Genomic DNA, 25,833 nt, shown 5'->3' on the forward strand with positions numbered 1-25,833 from the left:
GATTGGTGTTGACTTTTGCACTGAGCACATACTCCAATCCATGTGTTCTCACATCTGGAAGGCAACTTTGCCATCAACAATTCCCACCCTCACTGGGACAGAAATGGATATCTCTACAAGGCTGTTGGTGCTCATAGGAAAGCAAGGGGATCTCCTGGACTGAACTAGTTTTTAACAGCGAGTGTGTGAGCAGTTCTGTTAAAACCACATCTTCCCCCAGCTTTCCCTCAATACCCTTGATCTTTAAAGTACAGGTGTGTCTAGGACTTGAGGTCATGTTCAGTAACGCAGACATGTGGAAAACAGACAATATTCTGTGTATGTCCTGCATTGATGTCATAGTCTCCCTGATCCAGATGAGGATTCACAAGAGCATTATCAATACAAAAGCCAAAATTGGAAGGCATAGTCAGTCACAGAAAAAAATGCCTAAGCAGCACAGCAAGTAAAGGTAGTGAAACAGAAGAAAATAAGAAACCCAGCATTTTGATTCACTGCAGCTATCTCAGATTGGCTAATGAGAGTCCCTGGACAAATAAAGGCCTTCCCAACTAACTGTTCTTTCCAAGTAGTGGCCTCAAGTGTGTATCCCTCAGGATTCAGAACCTGGCCCCTGAGAACTCAATGAGCTATAAGACAGATGAAGTGGGAGGAAGAGTAGTTTATATTTTCCAGTTTATGCAAAACTCCATACAAAATTTAAAAAAACAAAACAAAAACCAACAAAAAAACCCCAAAACTCTCAAAACCACAATACTCAAAAGTTTACAGTACCATCCTATCTTTTGGTAATCCATTCAGCACCAAAATTAAAAGCAAACATCATCTATTTTGAAGCTAAAAGGACCATTAATCAAGAAAGATGGACTGCTGAAAAGCAAAAATGACAGCAAGGTTTCAATACAGGTACTTGAATTCATCCCTCGTCTCCTTAGTTACATAAAGTGCAAAAAAAAAGTATAGGAAATATTTCATAAATCACATGAATATGCCAGGGGGGTTTATGTCTTGCCCAATAATATCACAATAACCAAAGATATGAGGTTTATGCTAGAAATATAATTGAAAATGCATATTTAAATGTTAACACAGACATAATGAGATAAAGCGTAGAATTTACATTTTAGACCAATGATTTTGCTGACTAGAAAATAACCTTTTTTTTTTTCTTCATGAAAAATTGTTTTCCCCAACAGAAAAACTTCTGGTTTTCTAGTCTGAGCTACTTCAGAACTTAAGTCTGGACTGATAGTTCAGGACATCTATTTGAAACATTAAACACCAGAACTTGGCTGGAAGTCACAGAATAAAATATTCTAACTTGAAGCATAATTTTAAGCCCTACACAGTGCCATACATGGAACAGGCAAGAGGAGATGGGAAAAATTTAGACAAAATAATAGATGTTCATGCTAAGAAGGCAAACAGACTTGCCCTATTCAGTAGATGGCCAAATCACTGCTTCCACTGCAGAGGCAGACGCTTTACTTCTCCACTTTTCAGTGATGACATGTACAAATACCTGTCTTCAGAGACATGTGAAAACTGTGTATGTGTATTACTTGGTTAATCATTTGCACTGAGAAAACAGCTATGTATAAAGAGAATGACTGTGGTCCCTACAGCAGTGTGCTGTGGCTTGCAACTTCATGATACTACTACTGGCAGGTAAGACTAATTTATCTTCATGTTTATGCCATTTGTATTTGTTGTCTAGCCAGCTTAACAAAACCAGATCTTAAATGATCTTTCAGTAATATAATATAGAATAATGGTAAAGAACTTAAGTTAATGACTAGGAGAAAATATAACAAAGTAACATGTATTGTCATCAATTTAATGGACAACAAATTAGACTCAAATGGAAAAAAATACTGAAATTGCTCCTTAAAGGAAAACAAAGTACTAAGTATAAAACTTCATGGATTTTTTTTTGGTCTATTTACTAAGAAAACATTCTTCACAGACAGGATGAAAACTCAGAAGTCACGACAATACTGTGTTAGACTGGATTTTCACTTTAAAGCACATTGCTAACAGTTCTGTTAAATGCTACTTTTGAAATCTCAGTCTTGCTGATGGCAGACACATGGATCAGTAAACATTTGTGTGGTTTTTTTTAAAAAGTGGATTTATTTTTCACTTTATCACATAGGATTAGTTTTATAGAAACAGTCTGTCACATACACTTTTTAATCATCCTTAAGGCAAGCATTATTTCTCCGGTGTCAAGTACAGAGGGGTAGTTTGAATTCTTATAAAAATAGCAAATTCTTGAAAGTATAACACCATAACAAAAATGCTAAAACAAACATACTACACTCAGACAAAATGAGCTTTCCACCAGCAGTTATGGTCACGTACTATGGTCTGACATTGATGTTTCTAACATCATATCACTTTCATTCATTTCAATCTCAAATGTTTCTTCCAACGGGCGACTGGTATCTGTAGTTTTCCTTTGATGCGACGTATCTAACGTTACTATACCACTTTCATCCACACTTTGTCTTTCTATGTCGAATTCTCTGAAATCCCAGGGAGGTGAAATTATGTTCTTTAACGTCTTCATTGTGTGTACATCAAAGTCATAACATCTTAACTTGTCCTTGATCTCTGTTCCTAGGAGAACAGTCAAGCTATGAGTGTATTGCAAGTGAACACTCTCGAAAATGAACCTCAAAGAAACTGTCATCCAGAAAGTACTCTGACTCTGCTTCTAGACTGTCAGGGAGCTACTACTGCTTACTAAACAGAGCTGTGCTGAGAAAAAACCCAGCAGCCTGCTGCTTGAAGAAAAAGTGCACACTAAGAAGTGTAACTCAGATTCCAAAGTCTGTTATTAGTAATTGCCAATTCCATTCCCAGTTCTTTATAAGGCTTTTTTTGTTGCTACAGGCAGCATGATGTGCCATTAATGTATATCACACAGCTGCATGGTTCTTCCAGATGTGTTAACCAACTACACATGGAGCAAGACAATAATGAGAAGAAACATCTGCTTGAATTGTGAAAAGAAGTCTGCAGGAAAAGCAGTTGAGCACACAGATGGCTTCTGCTAGCTTCGGCCTCATTAATATGCTTGACAGGACATCAGCTGCGTTCATTACAAATGAAGCAGAAATGTGTTGCAGAAATGTTTTGTGGGGCAGAAACCCTTTGTAGGATATTTCAAACTATGGCAATATAATGTACTGCTGTTATGAAGCTTTTTTTTAAAATCATATATTTAAAGCTCTGTTTTTGGAGGCAGAAGAATTTATCTTGTCTCTGTAGAGCAGAGTTTTGACATGGTGAAAATGCCTTGCAGTTATCTTTCTACAGCAGCATTAGCTGATATCAACTCAGAAAGTCCTCTCATTTTACAACTCTGTATTGCTATTTTTTCCACAATCCCTGTTGTTTCTAAGCTTCCACAAATAAAAACTTTCTACAAAAGAAACCATTACCACCTTCAAAAGCAAAGTGTTTTATTTCTTTACACTAGTAAGTATTTACAGCCATGGTGCTTAAAAAGGAAAATAAAAACAAAACAGAGCAAAACAGTGGTCATATGCAGTTGCTGGTAAATTCTGATTCGTGTAGCCATTAAAAAAAACAAAACAACAAACCACCAACTAAAAAAAAAACCCCACAAAACTAAACAAAACCATACTCTGTCTTGTAAGTTAACTAGGTAGTGGCAGTTTTTCTTCCTATAAGACTCTCCTCATAGTACTCAAGGACTTTAAAACTCACGTAAGTGAAAGACTTACCAATGTAGGCCTCAGAATCACCAATATACATTTCTATGCAATGTCCAAGCATTGTGACTGAAAATGTGTCATCCCTCCGAAGACCAAGGGCCTATTTAAAAAACAAAGTAAAAAGTATCCAGTATGTGCTAGTTTGAAGCAGGGTAGAATGTTTTGGTGAGAAGAACTAGATCATAGGCTGTGAAATGAAAACAATGGTGATGTCTATTTCCCTCAGAGTCTTGCTGAACAAGAAATGAAAACATTAGATAACACTCTCGCCATTTTTTTTCTCTCACTCTCGCTTGGGCTGCTGGCTGAGCAACATCTTACTCCCTAATCTCACCTTCCATTTGGCCTAACCCTCTTTGCTTCTTAACCTCTTGGCCAAACCTCTATTCTTCTTTAGGACTGGGGTAAGGTTGAGAGGGGCAGGGGGAAGGTGCAGGGGTGGTTGAGAGCCCCTCCTGGGGACTCAAGTTTCTGGGAGGGGAGTTGTGTTTCTGTATTACCTTTTACCTTGTATATTTCTGTCTATAACTGTATATACTGTAAATATCTGCTTGTATATTGTGCTAGCTGTAAATAAATAGCTTCACTTCTATTTCCAGAGCCAACTGAGCCTAGTCTGGGCAATTTCTAAAGTGTAGGGGGGCGGAGAACACCCAAACCATCACATAGTAGAAAATAAAACCATTTACATCTTAAGACCACAATGGTTCCAAGTTTGTTGGTTTGTGCTTGACAAATGCTATCAGAACATAGTCTTCATTGTAAAGCAAAACACTGCACAACCAAAATAATATTGTCATATAAACCAGCTGAATTATCAAGCAAGTAAAACACAAAAACAAACCCAGAAAATTTTATGTGAATGATTCTCTCAGTCTGTATACAAGTCATGAAGTGTAGCATACTACTAAAGTAACAACTATAAAACCTGTAAGAAAGTTAATTTTGTGTAACTAAGCTGCAATCTACAGTGAAATAGACTGAGACATGCTTCAAGTAATTCCGCCTAAATGTACGCAATACAGCTTCTAGGTGAACAAAACTGCAGCTAAATTCAAACCAAATCAACTTGAACGCTGAAAATTCAACCAAGGAAAATTTCACTGTTACTCTATGGAAACGTAAAATCACCAAAACTGTCTTGCAATAATAACATGCAAGTATCACACAGAAAAAGGCAAATCTGCGACAACAAAAAATAGCACATCTTTAAATGTTGCACTTGCTGTAAAATTTCTCTTTCAAGGCATAGAATGGAAATATTTTAACTCATTTCAGATGCATGAGATGTTCACATGCATAAAATGTATATGACGATTCTGATAATTCAGTTCATTTCTAACAAAGAAGAAGCCATGTACTAAGTTTCACAAAGCAGCCTTTTTGTTTTACCCAATGGATAAAAAAACTTAGTAAGATACTTAAAAAAAAAACAAACAAAAAATAAACCTTAATTTGGAGGCTGGATAAAATGTTGGTTCTGTTTCAAAACCAAAACAGAACAGTAAATAAAGTCTGCAACCAGATTTTTAATTGAAGGCAGTTCCATACCGTATGAAAGTAGTCGATTGCGCTCTCAAAACTGCCCATGAGGCTGTGTATGTAGCCAATGGCAGAGTAGGTAGAAGCATTTTGAGGTATAAGTACTAGAGCCTGGCGATGGTATTCCAGTGCTTCTTCATATTTCCTGTAAGGATTAAACACGGAACATCTATAACTAAGCTTCAAGGTGCAAAGTGTGTTTATAGTATATCAGTCTTTTCCTTAGCTAAGTGGCACACAGTCCTTCAAGAACTTAGAAGTTACTGCTTCATACTTTGAACATAATAGAATGCATAATGTCAACTCATGGGTGTCGACAATTTTCTTCCTCAACTTAATTGAGAAATCACTGTTCCCCTTATGTAGCACAACAGCTGCCTACTGCTAGGCCCCATTTGGAGAAGAGCTGAATAATTTGATATGGTAAATTGCTTTAGATGTTTAATGCTGCTCATTGTAACATTAGCTTGCTTTCTGCAGCTTTCATTTTCCTCCCCAGGGGAGTGAAGGAGCAGTACAAGACTAAATCGCTCACTGCTCAAAATGAGAAAAGCTCTCTGGGCAAAAATTTCACAACCCTGAAGTGCTGCATACACTGGTACTTTTGTCACTTTTGCTACTGTCTCCACCAGGAAAGATGATTTGCACATATCTAGAATTTATTTCAAGTATCAGTCACCTTCTTTTTGAAAATTATCCATTAATTATACTGCCTATTACAGATGTTATTTCCTAAAACAAGGTTCAAATATACATTATGGCATTACTCTCAGAAATTAAATTGCCACATTTTGTTTAGACTCTACACTCTCAAAGGTAATTTCTAATCAAAATGATTCTATGACATGCTAGCATCAAGTCATTAAATATAAGTATAGCAACTGTCTATGCAGAAGACATTTATATGTCTTTTATGTTTAATGAAATCACTTTTAAGTTTAATGAAATCATGCAAATATCAACAGATGAAGTTCTTAGAGGTCATTAAGTAAAAATCAAGGGAGAAAAGTTATGCAGCTGTTTGCTTGCCTCACAAAAACATCACCATTTTTATTTTCACTCCTAATATTTACCTGTCCAATTAACTAGCACTGGATTTTAATATGCTGCTTTCAAATTTCAACTACATAATGCTAGTGAGTAGACAAATACTAGCAGTAGTTTTTTCACAGTGACAACAGCATGCACTATCAACACTAGTAAAATTAGTTCCTGCAGAATTTAAGTTGTCAAAGCATATGCACAGTTGCTTAAATTCTCAGCTTGATTTTCCTGATGGTTTACAGAAACATAGAAATACATTAGGTTGGCTTTTTAAACCTGAACAATGTAAGCTGCCCTATGTGTGATGCAAGCAGTTACTAACTTATTATAGAAATAAAAGACAGAAGGAATTATAACCAAAACAAGTATTTGAAAAAACATTCAATTATAGTTATGAATAGATTCCAGAAGCACTGCCTTTTGTTTGATCTTGGCAGAAGGGGTAACTATTATACACCCTTATTTCATAATGACGACAAAGACTAATTGGCAATTCAAACACAAAGCAGTAACCACCAAAGCCAAAGCAGAAGTACAACTTGTATCTACCACAATCACATTCTCATTAGCAGCTTTGAGACAAAAATTACAGTATATATCAATTGGACAATTAACATTATGACACTAAAAAAACCACAGACGTGGTACACATTAAACAAAATAAAACATTGGTTAAAATCAGATTAAGGCAATTAATGAAAAACCACATTGAAACTGTTGAAGATCATTCATGTAGTTTGCACTTTTTTTTCTCTTCCTCAAACAGCAATATGAAATTAAATATAAAATACTTCAGTTCTCAAACTCCATAAAGTAGCATTTTATTCCTTTGTTGATGTTACTGAATGTTTCACTTCAATTAAAAAATGTTAAACGCTGATCCAAGCGATTAATCAGCACAAAGCCACCTCTGTGTTAATTAAATCAGCGCACATATTGAAGCATGTCAGGACTGGGATGGCAGCCAGTTAAAATTCAGACCCATACAAGTATCTAGAAGCCTATAACAAAATTTCTAATAAGCATGAATAGTTAAGAGAAGATCTTTATATACTTTAACTTCCATGTAGTAAAGTGCACATAGAGGGCAATTTAGGGATTCTGCTGCTCACAAGGTACTTCTACACCACTCTCATGTGGTACACAATCTTGTTATGAGAAGTAGGACTAGAGAAAACACATTTGTGTAGTATTCCATATAAATATAGCTTCAGTAATTTCTGCTTACTTGAGTTTTCTGCAGACATGTCCTAAGTTGTTCAGTAAAGGTTCCCACTTATCAACTGTTACCTGCAAAATAATGTAACAATTCAAAAACTGCAGCTCCTGAGATTGTAACTGAATTTAGTCTACTTTAAAAAGTACAAATTACAAATGAACAAGGCAATTAACTCAGGACCAAGAAAAATACCTCATTTCCAATAGCTTTGATCTTTTCCAGTGCATCCAGAAACCACTTCTCTGCAGTTTTCCAGCTAAGAATTGAGGGTGTGGAGGGGGGAAAGAGTAAATTAGTGAATATTTTTCATTAGCAGTATGAAAAATATCTGTATTACAAGAAGCAGTTGACATAATTTTGTTGTAAGAGTGAAATTAGATGTAAAAACTAGTAATTTACAATTGCTATATTATGATCCTAAGAGCTAACAACACAAAGTTAAAAAATTGGAAGCAAACCAAGAATATCCACTTATTCTTGTAGTTCTTATATCTGGTTTTATTTAAGAAGATATTTAGAACCTCTTGAGCAGGTAAAACAAAATTTTATAGTACACACGCATTTGTGTGTGCAGACAGATGCCTTTTCAAGGCACAGAGAGGAAAATAATTGCTCTCTGCATGTTCCTTGAGCATTAAATTATTTTCTCATTCAATATTAACAACCAAAGAACAATGTAGAAAGCAAGGGTTAAGGGTAAACATAATCTGAACCAGAACCAAGAGAAAATGCAGCTCAATTCAAGTACTTTAGCAGATATACCAGCATGTTACACTTCAGAATGACCCATGTTCAAGATTGCATTTAACCCTATTTTGCAAGCTTACTCTCCATTTTGAAATGCAACCACTCCAACTTCATGCATGACAAAAGGATCTTCAGGAGCAATGCTTAAAGCTTGACTGAAAAACCTTTCAGCTAACTTTGAGTTGTTGGTCAAACCATATTCCAGTCCAATATAGAGCATTGGCAAATGACACCTAAGAAAACAAAAACCAAGGAATAAATCACAAAAGCCCAGGCAGGCACTTTTCAGAAATGGCATCACAAACAATAAAGAAATTTCAGCTGTGTTTGCCTCCATGTTTAAGTTAGTTCTGAGGTGCTTTTTTAATACCATCCTTCATACCTTTAATCTATAAATAGAATGTGGAAGAAGTAATAATTAGTAAGATTAGATTTACCAATAACTACAATCAAATACAATAGTTTTAATAGGTAACAGGACATGATTACTCCACTACTTATTTTACAACCTTCTCCACAGCATGGAATAGCTGTTGAAAGTATTACTATAAAGCAGTTTATGATCTGGTATAACAAACAATTCAGAAATATCAGAGAAGTTTTGATTTTACAGTTTATAAAATCACAACAGTAATCAAAAATAATGCAGCTAAATGCAGATGATTACATTATTTGGGGCTTTTATCTCCTTTGTCTTCTACCAGATACTTGTTGTAAATGTGTTCCTACTGTTTAAAGGAATATAGGCCAATACTGTACACTGTTTACAGACTAATTTTTATTTTTCTGTGTATGACATTTTTGACATACCCTTTCATGAGCTGTGCAGCTGTGAAGTATGCAGCCATTGCTTGGTCATGCTCACTTTCAACTGCAAATGAATGTCCATATGCTATCCACGCAGGTCCATATGTTCTTTCAAGTGTAGTAGCTTTGCTAAAAACAAAGGCACATCACAAACACACAGATCTGGAAATTAAATTTCACCTGCTTCAGATGACCACTTACATGGGAATGTTATGACACACTTAGCTACTTATTAAGATCATCTGTAATGATCTGTGGCAAACCAAGTTGATTTTAAAAGTTCAACCTATTTAGCACTTAAAGGTATCAGCTGTTTTCAATAATTCATGGTATCATTTCTGTGGCTGTTGATGGACACCAGCAATTATTTGCATGAACCATGGTCAGTAATTTGGCAAAATATGGAAAACACCCAGTAGAGACTCATAATGAGTAGTGACTTACCATGTATTGCCAAATTCTAGATATGTATTTCAAAATAAGTACATTACAGCAAATTGAAGTTTCACAAACAAGATAATGGAAATACTGAATCAACACTTAGGCTAACCTATGTGTTGAAATTTTGCCATACAATTGTACCAGCCTTAATGAAGACAAGAGCATTTATCTGTCACATCACAGACAATTGGCCGTGAATACAAAATGTCACCCAAGTCCTGAGCTGAAGACTGCACCCTGAGCATTGAGACTGCAAAAGGGAGTCTTTACAGAAAGATGGACTTGACAGGAACAGGAAAAAGCTCTGCAGGTTATTTTCTCAGTCTTAAGGCAAGACCATTAAGGAATAAACAACTGATGTCACATATGCCAAATCTTTCCTTACAAGGTTCTGGCATGGAGATCCTACATGTTCCACAAGTCAGGTGTTCTATTGTTTAACCATCCTTTAATCTTCTCATTGCAGATCCCCAAGAACAGTATGTTCTGTCTTCTAGAACAAAACTTGACATGTTCAAACATTTTTGTTTTCCTATCCTTCAATTCCTTGAAAACATTTCCTTATTGGCCACCTTCTCCAGAATGTTTGTTTACTGCCTTCCCTTGAATTCGACTCAAACATCTGATATTCATCTTCAGTTCTCCAGGCCCACTGACTTGTCAACAGCAACATTACTTTAATACAGCTTTGTAAGTGTTATAAAAGATGGATTATCTTCTATGGCAAATGTTGATTTCTTAATTGGCACTGAGACAAAGCCCTCTGCAAGATGTGAAGGATGTAGACAGCTCCTTCTGGAGCAGCCAGAAAGACACTTTCTTTGCATGCTACTAGGCACTGCCCATCTATGCCTTCTATCCTTTTTGGAATGCTCCAGCATGTTCTTGTGACTCCAAAACAATATGGGGAGCTTGTGTTTTCATCCGTGCTACTTCCAGATCCTTTTCCAAAGACTGCTGCCTAGCTACAGGTGTCCCTAGCCTTATGGTTGTACATTTTCATTCTTCTCCAAGAAATAAAGACATATGGGCAATTTTTTACTATTTTCCAGACATTTTTCTACTCTTGCCTGAACTGCCTTGAATTTTCATGTTGTCTTGCAGTTTTTTTGTTTGGTTGGGTTTTTGGTTTGTTTGGTTTTTCTGTTTTTCTTGTCTTCCCTGACATATCTATAGACCCTTTGTGGCTAGAGACGCTTGCAGATTTAATAAAGACATTTTTTATTTCACCACTAAAATCACCTATGTCATTCAGGACAACTTCAAGAACTTCTCACTGGTACTTGTCAATAATTTGAGATATTTACTCATAATAACCAGGCATTTAAATAGTGGAAATGGTTGAAACCTCTCTTTATTTATATTATCTATAAAGAGCTTGAGAAGAAAAATTAACATCTTACAGGTTGATTTAAGCCTCAGTTTAAGCCTAGAGCATCAAAACAAATGCCCTACTTCACAGCAAAGACCTGCTCCCTGGTGCTGGTACACAACACATACACAAGACCTGTAAGAAAGCATCGAGCAATATAAAAAGTCCAAGGCTCCTTGTGTAAAGAAGGAACTAGACTGACAGAGATCAGAATTTCCTAAGTCTCTCTTTTAAGGTATGAAACCTGAACCCGCAAGAATGTCCAAGCTAAGATCTTAAGCTAAGATCTGAGGCTTGATTACCTAGCTGTAATTAGCTATTAATTAACATTAAATGTTTATTTGGCAAGGGAGCAATAGATTCACTAAGGAAAACCAGGAAAACCAAATAAACTTACCTGAGATATCTTCTGGCATGTTCATTTTTGTGGCCAACCATGAGATAGTAGCAGCCTACTGCAAACCATGACACCTACATGTTAAAATCATAATAGACTATTAGATGCACCACACTGATTCTAATGAAACATCATCACAGGTGATGCCAAATAGAGAAACAGATGATTAAAAGTTAGGAACATTTTCACTGAAATCACAGTCAGCTTTTCACATAATTTGATATTGCAGACAAGCTATAACTGCTGGCATGTAAATCTCCAACTGAGTTTCTTCATCTTCACAGGGAGCTAAATGGAAAGCTTTTTGCTGTCTTCAACTGCCTGATGGCAGGGAACACAGAGACAGAGCTACCGTCTTCTCAGAGGTGCAGTGATAGAATGGGAAGCAATGGCAGCATGGGATATTCAGACTGAGTAGAAGGAAAACACTTTTCCTTATGAAGATGACTGAATATTAGAAAAGCACTGACATTTATTACTGTAGTATTTGATTAAAATTGAAGTGAATAGCTCACTTTTTGCAGGTAAACCCTTTTATAAACAGAACCTTGGGGTAAGAAAATTACCATGCACAGAAGATAAAATGAGAAAACCATTTTTACTAGCTCCATCCAGAAACAGACTTTTAATTCTGTTTTTCAAACTATTATAACTTTTATGTACTTTAATCTATTAAAAAAACCCTGCCTGGTAATGAAGGCTTAGAACAACTTACAGGATTATTTGGGTACAAGTCCACCAGTTTGTGAGAAAGATAGAAAAGCTCTATATAGTGGGAAGAAAGAAGAAAATTAAAACATGGTAAAACATTAAGATTGTTCAAGCTCTTTAGCTTTCTATACAAAGTACCCAGAACATCTACCATTATTAATGCTTTGTTTAATGGTAATGCTTCAAATTGCCTCAAAACAGATTTGGGGTTGCAATTGACTGACCAAAAAAAACCCAAACCAAACCTAAGAATACATGCTGTGAAGACTTACAGGTTAGTAAGCAGATATATAGCCCATCCCTTAGGAATTCTGTAAACTAAGGTCATTAATATACTTTAAAATAAATGCCTGTGGTATTACACCTGAATATGTCTTGTCAAGGTATAACATGGAACTTTCTATGCCTAGAAGGTAGAACATACTGGCTAGATTAATCTCAATGTAGAGTGCTGTGAATTAATATACTGAAAAACAGACAAAAGCAAACCAATTACTACGTTATTTGGAATAATTCACAATTTAAGTGTTTCTAATAAAAATAACTCTAGTTATTAGAACAGCTTACTATTCATTTTTTACTAACAGCGGAAGTAATCAGATCTGGGATAGTAATTCTATTGCCTGTGCAGTTCCAAAAGAAACAGCATTACAATACATAAAACTTCTACAGCTTCAGAGTTGTGGCCATATTTTCAGATGTAGTAACTGAAAAGTGCATTTACTAAACACTGAGAAGTACTAGTACACCCAATGACCTATGGCATACATACAATGCACCATTCTTTAAGAGACTGCAAACTCTGTAAGCCACTCATTCTGTTTTCTCTTTCAAGATCCTCACTTGCTTTGCTTGTTTATACACAGAGTGAAATGAGAATAAGGTATCTCAGCCACAAACTAGCAAATCTTGTAATTCCATCACAGGTGCTGCATGATTATTAACATGTTTGAACTAAAAAGAGATCTCCACAACAGCAAAGGCACGGGGAATTTAGAATTTTCTCTAATGTGGAAAAGCATGTCCACCTGAGCATACACAGTGCTGAAGAGTTCTTTCTAGTTTAAATTAATGTATTTTATTTTGTTGCTGAGCAGAAAAAAATTACATCTCAATACTCTTGGGAGATCACCTCTGAACAGAAAGCAAACAACAGAAATGAAGCAGCTCGCTTTCTGGCTACTGGTAGTTAAAAGGCAGTGACACTCATGATGATGAGTGAATAAAGACTCTTTGCACAACTATTTCCTGCCCTTCAGCTGTCAGCTCTGAAACTCCATTCTCTTCCAGTTACCACTGTTTTCTTGGAACTGCAGGTAGGAGGAAAAATACAGGTGACTTTAAAATGGTATATAAGGAAGATTCTTGGCATCCTTAACTCCTTTTTAAAATCAAAGCTTTACAGTCTTCTTTTGACTCATACTTAATGCTGTGTTTCTTACCATTTGCTTTATTGAGCTCCACAAGTGTTCCTATATGCACAGGTAAACAATTTGCATGGAAAGGATCTTTTTCCATCACTCTAAAAAAAAAAAACCAACAAACAACAAAAAGACAAAAAAACCCCAATGGTGCAATGCACATTTAAAAAATGTTAATGTCTTATAAGCAAGCTGCTTTTATAATGTGTAATGTTCCAATTAACTACCACTTTAGGCACTGGAAGGCTATTTGTGACTGGAAGGGAACTACTAATAAAACTAATTGTAAGACCAGAAAAATAGCTATTAATTTAGCTTAACAGAAGAGAAGCCCAGAAAATTCTGGCAAGTTGAACAGACAACTAGATAAACAGAATACAACACACTTGTTTGCAAGTCATTCCATATTTAGCCAGGAAACAGGAAGCAACAACATTTCCATTCAGCCTTTCCATAGGTTTGACAGTAACTTTCAAGTGTTAGTCCACAGCTTTCTGAGCTTAACACAAAGCAATATGCCTCAGGAAATGTATTTAGCTCAGTTTTAAATTTCTGTTTCCTGTGGCATTTGGAAATGGGAGATGGTCTGGCAGACAACAGATTGCATACAGAACATGGCTTGTAAGCATTGGCATTTGATAAACTTCAGTGGGGGCAGGGGGAGAAGGTATCTTTAAATTTACTTACAGGACCTTTTAAATCAAAAGTACAACATTATGACTGTTCTCTGAGAAGTACACTTTGAAATAGTTAAAAGCTTAGTTGACATTTTAAAGTAGTTCAAAGTATTTCAAATGAGAGCTATAAAAAAACGTATAAACAAGTACATTAAATGGTCTCTTGAAGAGAATCTAAAACTTTCCACTTATAGGGATTTCTCAGACTCATTTCCAAGCTCTAGCAGCTATGACCTCCTTAGGAGGTATTTATTCCAGTCACTTTCAGCTTGACAAGGTGTGGCAATTAAGTTTCTGAAGCAAAGATGCAATAGTGTCATTATGTTGACTTAATCAGAGAAATTAATTCCAACAGGATCCTGACTTTACTCAGATGTTTAAATTCACTGTAACTACAGCCTTCCCCAAAACTTTGCTTGTACTGGGCTTCATGAGATATTCTACACAGTGCTGGCTTGCTTCAACTAAGAAAATATGAAAAAAAAATCATCCCCCCAAACAAAAAATCCTTATATTTTATACCACTGATGTTCAGAGTCTCAGCAATACATACACAAAAATACATTTTTCTTTAAAAGGCAGTTGTGGGGCCAGCAAAAAAAAAAAAAAAAAAGCTCCACAATTGTACATTTAGACCTACAATACTTGAGAAGCAATTTGGTTGTTCTGACCCATCTGGCAATTAGGAAGCAGTATATGTCCACGCTACTTGGCATATTGAAATTAACGTAACTTTTCATCAGCCTGAGAAATGATACTTCCTAACTAACCAACTGACACAAACCTATTCATTCTGAAGGCCAAACAGCAAGTACACAGGACACACAATATTGAAAATACCACAGTAAGATGATGGAGGCAAAGCACAGCATAGTGCTGATTAACCAGAATTTGGCTTTGTATACTTCTGCTATGTACTATAAAAATTATGTATATTGCCAGACACAAGCTGCACATCTGAAACACCTGCAACTTTGTACTGAGTTCTTCTGTATGTCACTGCACTGAACAACTCACTGTAAGTCCAGGTGTAATTATTGTACTACACCATACGAGGAAAAACTCCTCAAAGCTGCTTTGTATACTCACACAGAAGTAAGCTTGTAACACATTTTGAAGTCACAGTTATAATAGTGCCTTTCAGCTAGGGATACTACCACATCCAGGTTTTCCTGAAGACCATCTACTGATTCAGGAATCAGTGTTTCACTGGGTTTATTATACTGAAAGACAAAAGAAACAATCACCAATCTAAAATTAGATTTTTAGTTTGAAAAGAATATTTAAAATGTATTAAACGTCTTAGAATTCTGAGCTTTAAACTGAAAGTCCATAAAACACATATTTGGGAAAACAGTTCTTTACAATGTACTTAAAAACTCATTTAGGACATGCAAGCTGCTTGCCACTGTCAATATCTTAAGGTAACTGATGTTTTGCATACAATATTGATATTCTTTTTCCTCACCTAGAATTCTGCCAGGAAATAAAAACTAAACAACCACAACTACTTAGAATTTTAAGTTGTCACCACAGAAGAAAAATATGTTTATGTAAAATTATTATACTACTCTTATATGTACTGCATCCTAAGTTTTATGTAACCACAACTACAAAGCCCTTTTTTATTCCAATGTTTAGAATAAATGGAATCCAAGAAAATGCATATCTGAAGACTTGGAATTATCTCTCCAGCTTTTTATCCAGTTTTGGGGTTTTACCTTTTTCAATTTATTCTCAAACAGAAAGTGAAGCAATTCTTGTTCTTCTTCTGTACATTGTCTGCTAAGAGGTAGAGATTCAAGAAGTTCTTTTTCTATGTGAATTCAAAAAAAAAGGATCATATTAGAGAAGAAATAGCAAGATTTAACATTTTAAGAACTTAGAGAAATGCAAAGAAATTTAAGATGCTCATCCTGAAACCACAAGGAAGATAACAGTGCAGATCACAAGATGTTAGGGGTTGGAAAGGACCCAAGGAGATCATTGAGTCCAACCCCCCTGCCAGAGCAGGACAATGCTATCTAACACAGATCACAGAGGAACACATCCAGACAGCCCTTGAAAGTCTCCAGAGAAGGAGACTCCACAACCTCTCTGGGAAGCCTGTTCCAGTGCTCTGTGATCCTTATAGTAAAGAAGTTCTCCTTTGTGCTGAGGCAGAACCTCTTGTGCTGCAGCTTACACCCTCTGCTCCTTGTCCTATCACAGGGAGCAAGTGAGCAGAGCCTGTCCCCCCACTCCTGGCCAGCCTTCAGATACTTACAAACGTTTATCAAATTCCCTCTAAGTCTTCTTTTCTCCAGACTAAAAAGCCCCAGGTCCCTCAGCCTCTCCTCATAAGCCATGCCCTCCTGTCCCCTAATCATCCTCGTCGCCCTCTGCTGGACCCTCTCCAGCAGATCCCTGTCCCTCTTCAACTGGGGAGCCCAAAACTGAACACAGTATTCAAGATGAGGTCTCACCAGCACAGAGTAGAGGGAGAGGAGAACCTCCCTGGATCTGCTGGACACACTCCTCCTAATACACACCAGGATCCCATTTGCCTTCTTGGCCACAAGGGCACATTGCTGTGCCATGGGTAACTTGTTATCCACCAGCACCCCCAGGTCCCTCTCCACAGGGCTGCTTTCCAGCAGATCACCTCCCAGCCTGTACTGGTGCAGTTTATTATTCCTCCCCAGATGCAGGACTCTGCACTTGTCCTTGTTGAATTTCATCTGGTTCCTCTGTGCCCAGCTCTCTGTCTGTCCAAGTCTCACTGGATGGCCACACAGCCTTCAGCTGTATCAGCCAAGACTCCCAGCTCGGTGTCATCAGCAAACTTGCTGAGCAGACTCTGTCTGTGCCCTCATCAACGTCATTGATGAAGATGTTGAACAGGACTGGTCCCAGCACTGATCCCTGGGGGACACCACTAGTCACAGCTCTCCAATGGTGGCACCATTGATCACCACCCTCTGAACTCTATCTTGCAACCAGCTCCTAACCCACCTCACTGCTCTTCCATCCCACACTTCTTCAGCTTGCTCACTAAAATGTCATGGGAGATGGTGTCAAAGGCCTTGCTAAGGTCAAGGTAGACTACATCCCCTGGTTTCCCTGACTCTACCCATTCAGTTATGGCATCATAAAATGCTATCAGGTTAGTTAAGCATGACCTCCCCATGGTAAATCCATGCTGACTACTCATGATAACCTTCTTCTCATCCAAGTGCCTTGAGATGCCCTCCAACAGGAGCTGCTCCATCATTTTTTAATTTGTATAACTGGTCCCTAAACCAGTCTGCACTGACCAGTGGGGGGCGTTCTCTCATCCAGGCTTGCTCTCCTTCATCCAGGGTCTGGAGCACATAGGAGAGTTCAGCCTTAGGTGTAAAGACTGAAGCAAAGAAGGCATTCAGCAACTCTGCCTTCTCAGCATCCTCAGTTATCAAGGCTGCCTCCTTGATAAGGTGCCCCACACCTTCCCTGTTCTCTCTTTTCCTACTGATGTATTTGAAGAAGCCCTTCTTGTTCTGTTTTACTTCCTTTGCCAGCTTCAGTTCCAAGAGGGCTTTGGCCTTTCTTGTTGCTTTCCTACAAGCCCTGACTACTTCTCTATAGTTCTTTCAAGTGACCAATCCCTTCTTCCATGAATTGTAAGATTCCTTCTTCCCTGAAATTTCCTTCAGGAGCTCCTTATTCAACCATGCAGGTCTCCTAGCACATCTACCTGATTTTTTATTCAGGGGAACACACCTAGCTTGGGCTTGGAGGAGGCGGTCTTTAAAAAGTAGCCAACTTTCTTGGGCTCCTTTAGCCTCCAGAGCCTTAGCCCATGGGCTTTCTGCAAGCATGTCCCTGAAGAGCACAAAGTTAGCTCTGCAGAGGTCCAGGGTTGCAATTCTACTTGTTGCTCTGATTCTACCCTTTAGGATACTAAACTCCACCATATCATGATCACTGTCCCCAAGGCTGTTCCCAATCTTAATGCCCTCAACCAGTCCCTCAGATACCCTAAAGCAAATAACACTACTAATTATAAAAAGCAGTGATTGAATTCCTAGGTTTGCCTTCTACATTTTAAAATAAAGTTTAATGAATCTGACATAACTCATCCATTTTTATTTACTTGACATGCCAAATTTATCACTTGGAATGCTATATTAACTAATGCCTACTATAACTAAGCAAATACCAGTAGGGTTTTGTGGATTCAAAGCCTGTACAGGAAAAACATTGTTTAGCCCATGCAGAGAGTGTGAGTATGTCTGGAGCTAACAAACAGGGAAGCTGGGTTAGTTGTTGCTTTTAATTCACAGCACTGCAAGATGGAGAAATAAAGTTCCACAAGTAAATTTGAGCAGATTGTAACTTTTACCCACTTCATACATTTTCCATTCTTAACATTTTAAGTGTTACTTGTCTTACTGTGTTCATTTTATCCTGGCAAAAGGCATATTCAGAAAGCAGCCAAATTTTATGTGTACTTATGAAATACTGCTATCCAGACCTTCTTGTGCTGTCAGCATATGGTGCGATGTTAAAAGATCAAATGCTTCAAAGCAGTAAACATCAAGCTTCAAGGCCTCTTTGTAGCTGTATGTTGCTAGGGTTCTATTATCCAAAGCATCATAGATCTTCCCTCGCAAAAGGCATATAGAGCTCTTGATCTGGTGGAAAAGCAGGGCTGGAGGTCAAAGACTGAATCAATGTTTGCAATTTGGTTTTGAGCACAAATCAAATGGGCTCCCTGAAAAGTAAAAAGCATTTCATGTATGGTAGAACCTGGTTTTCTAGCACTAAAATACTGCCTCTACTATCTTAAAATTAAAATATATTGTCAAGTTAATGCTGAAGTTATTTACAGCCGAAAGAACACATGCCTGAAAGAAGCAGTAGCATAGCAGTTTATCTTTTCTAGTAGTAGCATAGTAGTTTATCTTTTCTAGTTTCAACATCCATCTCTGGTATTGAGTTGTAAGCTAATTATACTAAATCCCCTTCACACTCAATATAGGGAAATTGCCACTTTGAAAGGTGATTCATGTATTTGTTGACTATTAAACCACACATTTCATGCAACACAAGAATGACTTCAACAGAGATGAAAAAGGCCAAATCAAGACTCGACTAATCTGACATGAAAACTTTTTCCTCCTTTTCAATCCAAAATATAGATGTTTCAAAAACAAAAGCAGTAAAAGATCATCATCATCAAGCTGTGCTAAGACACCTAATAACTGTGCTCTTTCCAAACTCCCTAGGTGAGTGTTCAATTCAGTCAGAATGACACACAAGTACCAGCATGTTACCTGGAGAAAGTTAATACATTATGCATCTGTATCATCAGATCACTGAGGCAGAACAGCTCTCTCATGAGCCCACACAGTAGAAGCCATAGAGTAACATTAACAACTAATAAACCCCATGGTAAAGTGGAAATACTGTTCCCAGATCAGAAACCAGTCATTCTTACTCTGAAACCAGTGTTTGTGCAAATTTACCATAATCAATTTGAAAAAATTACTTTTCTAAAGAGGAGTTTGATCTAAAGTTTCTTGAAGCAGTACCCACTTCAGCAGTTTTATCCCTTGGCAAATTTAAGTCATCTTCACATTAGTGAGGTATATTATCCCACACATTTGCGAGCATAAGGGCTAAGGAAGTTGAATTTTTTTTGGCTACATTACTTTTCAGTTTCCCAATTCAGTCAAACAATCAACCACCTAAACACTGGGCCAGAGTGTCATAAAACAGGGATAGGATGGTGAGTGAGCAAGAACAAATAGGTAAAGCTGAGGACTTCCTCCTTTGCTTGTGGAGTTATATGCCCCCATTAAGGTGCAGCACAGCAACTGAGTCTAATCTGCTTCCCCCATTAATGACAACATTTGAAAACAATTCACATCAATGATTTAATTAATTTTGCTTACAGGGAAAATACCATCTGTCAGTGACCTCCAGTATAGATTCAGCTAATAAACTTCATTTCATAACAGCAAAAGTAAAGATACTTCAGCCTACACGCGGTACTAATCCTATTTAACTGTGTGCCTATTCAGATTTTTTCACTGAGCTTTAAAAGCTTCACCTTATCATAAAATTTTCAAGCATGATCAAAAAAAGTCCCATTGAGAGCAACACTCAAGTGATTAAGGAAATATTTCATTAAAAATAAATGCAGGAGAAGAAAGTTTGCTTTGTTATCTCAGAATCTGCAGTTCAATTGAAAGAAATATTAGTTTACATTATGAAGTATAAAATCGCAGCATAGATGCCAGATCATGAACTCCCTGCAAAGTGTCTGCACATAATTTATGGGAAGTTGTTGAAAAGTGCTTTTCATTTTTGCAATCCAAGGTATTTTTATACAGGCAAGCTAACACATGACTTCTGACTGAGAGAACAACTTGACATATCTGAAAATGATGTTATCAAAAAGCTTAAACAGTTTCAGATTCATACAGCTGCAAAATCACTTTGTCTTCACATATTTTTTTCCCCATTCATAAAAATATTTGCTTAAAAACATGTCACTTACAGATGACTGTGACATCTCCCAGTCTGTGGTAGAGTCTTTCAATCCACTTTCATCCTTCAAGTATTTTTCAAAAAGCCTTTTATTTATTGGCTCTTCCATATCAAGAATATCCAGGGCCTGTTGATGCTCTTTTGCAGCATACTAGCCAAAGACGTGCATGTAAAAAACAAGGTTGGGATTTGAAACATCTGTACATAAAGCACCAATAAACATGGTGTCATCATTCAAAGGCACACATTATATCAACCAGTGCTCATCAGCAGGCTTTTCATGCACGTGTACTTTTATCTGGACATATGTGATTCTACAACTGCAGCAAATTATTTTACTATAATAAGCAAAAAGTTATAGAATTAACACAGAATCATAGAATCAACCAGGTTGGAAGAGACCTCCAAGATCATCCAGTCCAACCTAGCACCCAGCCCTAGCCAGTCAACTAGACCATGGCACTAAGTGCCTCATCCAGTCTTATTCAGCATTATGCAACCATGAAAGTAGATGTCCTTCTAAAAACATTTAATATGAGTTTTAATAAAATACAATGATCTTATTCTATAAGCAGCACATTATTATAATTCAAATTTCTATATTTAATCTACCAATTGATCCAGTTTTCCTATGAAAGCACCATGGCTTACTACATATGTATCACATTTCACATGGAACTATAAAGGTGCTAACTATATTTATGCAGCCACAAATCACATATTGACTGATGAGACTACAATCAGGGAATTAAAAATGCAACCACGAAGACACGAGGCAAAAATGGTTCACATTCTTTCTCCACAAAATATCATAAGAGTATTTTGTTTCTTGGGAACAAAGGTCAGTTGGTGGATTTCTTCAGTATTATACCACGATAGATACTCTAATGACTGGTACTGAAACTTAAAGAAATCAACTGTCCCAGTGAACACACACCTCTACACCACCTGTCAGGTACCTAGTCTTCACAAGATGCATCTTTTATTTAGTTTGGTTCAGTTCTAAGAGGCTAAAACATATACTCACGTGACATCTAGCTGCAAGGTAGCGACATGCTTCATATAACTGAAAGAAAGTTTTCATACATATTAGTTATAGAGAGACAGCATGTTTACAGCCACTGATAGACTTCATTTTGCTCTCTGTTTTTTTCAGCTCTATGGCTCCTTCACCCCTTTTATCTCCAAAAATCTTATGTGACCAAAATTACTAGGACTGTAGCTTTTTGTCTACTATTAAACTCTCGGAAGTCACACTTGCTTCACTCTTGACTTCACCACTCAGTAGCAGAGTGGAAGGACAATTTAAGAACTACACCTGAAGTGACACTTCCCCTTCAAATACCTGTTGCAGTTGCATCCTTAGACCATTTCTCTTTTCTGTAACCCTATCTGGGGACAAAAGTTTCAGTGTGGCAAACTGAGCACAGAGCTATACTTGGTTCAGATAAACTACATCATGCAGAATTTTTAATTACTTTTTCCATAAACCTTATCCTCTGAGGATGAAGAAGTCACTATGCTTAGCAGTAGAGGTATAAAAGTTGAGTAACAGTGGTAAGCCTTTGACTAAAATGACATACCTTGTCCAGCTTACGTGATCGAAGGGCATGTGCTGCCCTATGGTACTGAGCTGTTAAGTAAAGACATTGGGCTAACCAGTAGATATCTTGTGGTTCCTCTGAAATAAAAACAATTTATAAAACATTAATTTATAACAGATAAACACTTAAATACAAAATATTTACATTTGCTTCACTGGAAATGTATTTTTCCCCTACTCTACTGTCCTGTTGAATCGCAAGGTTGAAGTTTTACATGCATACATATATATATATATATATATATGTAAAATTTAGACATAGACATATGTATACATACACACTATATAAACAGCTCATAGCATCACCAGGGAGAGATTAAAACAATAACAATGAACACCTGATTTTAACTTTAAAGACATGAGGTAGTGTACTGGACAGTGAAAACAAAGAATCTCATGCCAGAGGTGTATCATGACAAGGACACAACAGTGATACAGATGTAAAAAAGTAGCAGTTGTAAGTTAGTCTGCCCCTGGACATAAGGCAGACAAAAAAAAACCCAGAACTCTCTTTCACAAAAAAAGATCAGTGGTAACCTAATAACAGCACAAGTGAAAGCACTAGACTTCTGTACCTTGAAGTTACAATTGCAAAAGCACAGCCTGGGACTCTCCTACTTTACTGGCAACCAAAGCTTTTCTGGAATCAATACTCTAGAAAAACCTTAAGAAGTGTAAATGGATGGTGGCTGTAGGCAAACACAGGCTGCCAGGATCAGCTCATTCTGTAAATCTGAGTTCTAGTTGTCACCCAGAGCAACAATAAACCTTGCAGTAAACCACCACTGTCTCTTGGAGCTCGCTCTTTTGACTTTTAAGGCAGGCAGACCTTAAGGTTTTGCCAAATATTAGTTTTAACACGAAGTACAAAAGGGCAGGAAGATTGGCCCTGCTCTATCTGGCAAAACAGCATTCTGAGATCACAGAAAAATCACATGCCAAATTCAAAACTTCAACATTTAGCCAAACAGCTAAAAAACAACACAACTAATCCAAAACAGAACATGAGAAATAAGTTTATTAAAAACAATGTAAAATCCCATTTCTTACCATGAGACAGTGAAGCTACTTTGTCTGCCCAAAACAGGGCACTTTGATATTGCTGCTGTAAAAGCATGATAAATACAGTTAGTATTTATTTGGAGTTAGCATTCCTGGATTATTCTGAAATATACTGTACATCATTCACATTTAATATCTTCTGCATGTAGTCTTGAAAGGCAATTCACATTAGAGATCTCTGTAAGCTCAAAAAACAAAACAGTTTAAAAGTGACTGTACTGTAGTTGTAAAAGACATCAAGAAGTAATTTGAAGTGGAATTGCTTGTTCATTGTCAGTAAAACGCAGATATCTTTGACCAAAAGTTATGCATATCATAAATGTGGCAATAGGTCATTTGTTATCACTGAAAAAGGTGGAAGAACCCACCCTTCCCTACTGCATTTTAAATGAGAACACTCTCCCCTCACTTTCTCTTTAGAGAGAGAGAGAGATGTATAATGGATATACGTATATAAATTACTTTGGGAAGCTTCAGCAGCACCATCTCTGTCGGAAATTTTCTTTCCCCAATCAGGATGCTTTAACCTTACACAAACCAGTCCCTGTGTAAATTTCCCCTTATTTTTGGATACACAGTTTCACTGTTAAGAAGCAGGTGAAATGGAGGAGACTGATGACAAGAAACTGGAGATCCAATAGAAGCAGAGATTGCAGATATATCCCACTCAGTTAAGATTACTAGCAGATTTGGTGTGCCAGACAAAACCTCATAGTATCGGCTGGGATTGTTCTTCAAGAAGACCAGCAGAGGCTACTGCTATTCCTTTTTATCCTCCTCTATATCATAAGGCATAATACATTTTCAAGGACCTGCAAGATGTTTAATGGATATTCTGCCATTGTATGGACTTGCAATACTAGAAAACTATTGATTATTTCTGCTTTTCCCATAAGGTTTCAGTTGTGTACCTTGCTTGCAATCTTAGGGACTGTTCTGTGCTTCTGAAGTAGAAGTTGGGCAGACTTTTCTAAAATGCATACTGATGATATTCTAGTTTTCACAAAGCTCTACGTTCCATGGCCTAAGGGGTCTCTTCCATATTGTATTCTCACATTCTCTACTTAATGGGAATTAAGAATGCCCAGTAAAATTGCTAAGAGAATAGTTTTAATCTTTGAGCCCTGAAACAAAACAGTAAAACTCCACTAAACCAAAATCTGACATGTGTAATAGGTGTCTACAAGAACTGAGGTTTTAAATAACTATCTCAACACCACAAAAAGAAAAGCACAACCCCATGCTGTAGGGCACTACACAACTTTCGTTAGGCAGGTCTACAGTAAAAAATAAATCCAAGCATATTACACAAAGAACCTGTCCCATGTTGCTCCTGATGGCCCCCTGCTTCAGAAATGCACAAATCTCCATGTAGCTCATGGCCAAGCAGCCTGGTGAACCAATCTAACTCAAATGAGTACAACAGAACTAAACAATAAACTCACCAGATTAACTTAGAACCGCAATGAATCTTTGATTTAGAAATACAACAGCGCAGTTTCATGCTATACTTAATGTAATTTATTAATGTATTTTCCCTATTGCGTGGCGTTTGTTTGCTTGCCCTGCAGCAACATAATTGCTGAACCCATCAACAAAGGAAAACAAGCCTGCTCTCGTAACAGTAGCCCACAGTGCCGTACGACGGGCACCTATCATCGCCGGGTAAGCGCGGCCCAACTTGCACAACCCTTAAGGGAGGGATCCTAAAAAAGTGCCTGCACTACACAGTAGCCTTGCTTCTCCAACAGACGGCCGTCCTCCTCATTCTCCTCCAAACGAGGAAGCAGGCACGAAAACCCCCCCGTCACGCAACCAGGAGGCCACACGCCCCGGCTCCCAGCGGAGACCGCACAGCCGGCACCTCCGGCCCGCCGCACTCCTCTCCCGCCCCCGCGGCCTCCCCTGCGAGGGGGAACGAGACATCAGCTCAAAATTAATTCCCTCCCTCAGGCCACACAGGCTGGCATCTGCAACCCACACGCTCCCCGGGCCTCCCTCCCGCTAGGAACAGGGCAGAGGGGCTCTGCCTCGGGGAAAGCCAGCGGGCCACACGCCGCTTCCCCAGCAAACCCCACCCCGCACCAGCGGCCGCTGCCCCCGCGCCTCACCTGGTCGATGTACTGCCGCACCCGCTTCCTCAGCCGCTCCAGGTTCATCCTCCCGCGCCGTCTGTGGGTGAAGCTGAGCGGAGGCGGTCCAGACGCCGAAATCGCCGCGCCAGCACCGCTGCCCTCCTCACCGCCCGCCCGGCGCGGCGCCCTGCCCGCCCCTGCCGCGGTCAAGCCCGCCCCGCTTCCTTCCCTCTCTCCATTCCCTTCCTCCCGGAAACACGGCCCCGAGCATATCGTTCCGGGAGCGCTGAGAGCAGCCAGAGGAGCGGGAATCCCGCCGGGAAGGCTGAAGCCAAGCCCCAGCTTTATCTTGATACTTTTCGCCGTACCCCGCTCCACACGATAAATTTCTTCTGAGACTCTTTTCAACAAGACCAAGTGCAGTGTCCTGCGTCTGAGTCGGTGCAGTCCCAA

General features: G+C 38.1%; 1 protein-coding gene across 1 annotated transcript; it reads right to left on the minus strand.

The window, feature by feature from the left end:
* Window positions 1-646: 646 nt before the first annotated feature.
* Window positions 647-25,576, minus strand: CDC16 (cell division cycle 16). The gene is made up of 18 exons (XM_064143679.1): window positions 25,417-25,576; window positions 23,294-23,348; window positions 22,224-22,321; window positions 21,668-21,706; window positions 20,651-20,791; window positions 18,620-18,779; window positions 15,846-15,940; window positions 15,214-15,347; window positions 13,469-13,548; window positions 12,031-12,080; window positions 11,316-11,389; window positions 9,109-9,234; window positions 8,379-8,531; window positions 7,744-7,807; window positions 7,561-7,622; window positions 5,298-5,433; window positions 3,756-3,846; window positions 647-2,622 (listed from the first exon to the last, which is right to left on the minus strand). The coding sequence occupies exons 1-18, from the start codon at window positions 25,462-25,464 to the stop codon at window positions 2,357-2,359; spliced, it is 1,872 nt and encodes a 623-aa protein (XP_063999749.1). The 5' UTR covers window positions 25,465-25,576; the 3' UTR covers window positions 647-2,356.
* Window positions 25,577-25,833: the final 257 nt, after the last annotated feature.

The sequence above is a fragment of the Pogoniulus pusillus genome, chromosome 5 (assembly GCF_015220805.1).
Source record: "Pogoniulus pusillus isolate bPogPus1 chromosome 5, bPogPus1.pri, whole genome shotgun sequence".
Classification (NCBI taxonomy): Eukaryota; Metazoa; Chordata; class Aves; order Piciformes; family Lybiidae; genus Pogoniulus; species Pogoniulus pusillus.

Coding starts and splice junctions, on each gene's coding strand:
- CDC16 (XM_064143679.1), bottom strand. CDS start 25,464: ATGAACCTGGAGCGGCTGAGGAAGCGGGTGCGGCAGTACATCGACCAG. Junction 23,349..25,416: donor TGCGGCAGTACATCGACCAG/GTGAGGCGCGGG, acceptor ATGCTTTTACAG/CAGCAATATCAAAGTGCCCT. Junction 15,348..15,845: donor TTGAGAATAAATTGAAAAAG/GTAAAACCCCAA, acceptor TTTGTCTTTCAG/TATAATAAACCCAGTGAAAC.